We start from the raw sequence: 2500 nt of genomic DNA on the forward strand, positions 1-2500 counted from the left end.
CACTGTATTATCCGACGCTTTGATGAAGTGACTTTTTTTGAAATAAAAAAGAGGAGGCAAGAAAGAACGGAAGAATGAGAAAAGAAAAAAATAAAAACAAGATAAAAATATAGTTTTGAGAGAGACGGGGGAAAAGGCATTGGATAAACCTGGAGAAAAAATGTGCATAGAAAAATGAGATTCTTTAAGAAAAAAAGATATGCATTTTGAGCATAGGCTTTATGCTGGCTTTCCCAGTCTATGTTCAATAACACATACAATAAGCTTAAGAGCAAAGCAATTTAATCCATTCCATGCAACCCCGGTGACTAAACTTAAACATGATTGCGATAACAACTTAATTTAAGCCCATTCACTTTAGTTCCCTGAACTCTCTCTGAGCTTTCTCAGAAAGGTAATTCAGTCAGGGCCATGACGTGGCAGATGCTAGCGTTCATTATTCAGTGTGGGCGCTTCGACGCGAGCCCTGTGCTGTTCTGATAGATGATCTGCGCGATATGCATGACAACGTTGTCATACATATTACCGTTGTGAGATAAGGGCGACGGCGAGAACCAAAGATCATCAGTCGATCTGAGTAATCAGGCGCAAGCTGCTGATGAACTCCTCACTCCCGTGATCGTTATCCGGCCCTTTTGTGAGCACCCAATTTCAGACAAGCATTCTGTGAAATGGTGCAGAACATGCTTGCCATCTCTGTGCTCCCTTTTGTTATAGCATTTTTGACTGATCTTTTTATTTCACATGACCTTGTTTAGCGAACACCAAAGCTCTACCTAGCAGTGCATATACATTTTAACATCTTAACATGTGTTAAAAGCAAAATGCACACACAAAAGCAAAATATGCATGCACACATACACATACACATACACATACACTACGCGCCAAGCATACGCGATATATCGCACACACGCTGCGCTGCGCTGCGCTGCGCTGCACATATGCAGCACACACATACGCACACACACGCAACAACTCTAAAGTTTTCATCTTCAACCATAAATAAAAGAAAGGCTCTCTAATGAAAAACCTTTTTTTTTTTATCTTGGCCTCCTACCTTGCGGCCGTTGTCAAGGATATCTCCAGATGTCCTGCTATTGAGTGTGCAAAATCCCCTGGTCCCTGATGGCTTCATTTAAAACGTGTCATAATGGGGCTCGTACAAGTGATTACAGTCCTCTGGCTAATGGGCCAGGCGCTTAGAGGAGAGCCGCGGACAAGCCGAGGTCACCCCAAAATATGGCCCATTTTGCGGCTTTGCCTCCCTGCCGGCGGCCAGCCCTCACCCCCAACACCTGGACGAGAGCCGTCTGTGCCGTGGACACCGATGGGCTGCCTGTTTGCTTCATGTGCTAGGTGCCTTATAAGCGGAATCTCTTGAGTTGTCAGGGTAGGTGACTGATTAGCAATAGGGGACAGGCATGGGGACTGTTCTGTACACTGTGCTTACGGGCACCACACGCAAGACCACGCAAAGTTGGATGTAGGCTACTTGTGTCCTCACAGACTCCCCAGTACTCATATTACACGCACACACACACACACACACACACACGTGCGCGCGCACACACCGACACACACACACACACACACACACACACACACACACACACAACCACACACACACACACAAACACAACCACACACACACACACACACACACACACACACACACAAAAACACAACCACACACACACACACACACACACACACACACACACACACACACACACACACACAAACACAACCACACACACACACACACACACACACACAAACACAACCACACACACACACACACACACACACACACACACACCATGCAAGCATTCACACTTTAATGCACCGATGTGGTTCCCTTACTTGGTCCATCCCATTCTTCAGACTCTGGCGGAGGATGTCGGGGCTTCTCCGTGGACGTGTCCATGTCTGACTCGCCCACGTCCCTGCTCCCCTCCTCTTCTCCTGAAACATACAACACAAGGCCACTTCGGTCAGCTACACAGCTACACAGAGGCTGGACAACAGCTGCATTTTTGTGTAGTATTTCACCACAACTTACCATAAACCCATAATAAAAGTTTCCAGACAGATATTATGCTTGTTTTTAATGTGTTCTATGCAACTACTGTAAGTGTAAAAGGTTCTAAACCACAACTCTTCAAGTATTCTTTTGAAATATGCACTCCTGGGATATTAGATGTAAAGTAATGCCTGGCCCAAATGGAACACAGGCAGTCAAGAGAAAGTAAACAAGACGAAGCCGTAACTGGATTGTTCATAGCAACTGTGTTCTGCTATTACATCACTTGGACTCAGTAGACTTGGAGGAAATGCCTGGCAGCTTAAAACAGCAGCAAAACAAACAGAGAAGCACTTAGCGTACAGTAGGGGCCCTGTAGAGAGTCCCAGACAGTTCAGTGTGCCCTCTGAGACTGTGTGTGTGTGTGTGTGTGTGTGTGTGTGTGTGTGTGTGTGTGTGTGTGTGTGTGTGTGT

General features: G+C 45.8%; 1 protein-coding gene across 1 annotated transcript in view; it reads right to left on the bottom strand.

The window, feature by feature from the left end:
• The window catches only part of zfpm2a (zinc finger protein, FOG family member 2a), a 154557-nt gene that overhangs the window by 100754 nt on the left and 51303 nt on the right, over positions 1 to 2500 (bottom strand). Inside the window, exon 3 of the mRNA XM_048260979.1 lies at positions 1867 to 1968. Within this exon, the coding sequence (XP_048116936.1) occupies positions 1867 to 1968 (102 nt within the window). The remainder of the gene's footprint in view (positions 1 to 1866; positions 1969 to 2500) is intronic.

Source organism: Alosa alosa, chromosome 13 (genome assembly GCF_017589495.1).
Source record: "Alosa alosa isolate M-15738 ecotype Scorff River chromosome 13, AALO_Geno_1.1, whole genome shotgun sequence".
Taxonomy (NCBI): Eukaryota; Metazoa; Chordata; class Actinopteri; order Clupeiformes; family Clupeidae; genus Alosa; species Alosa alosa.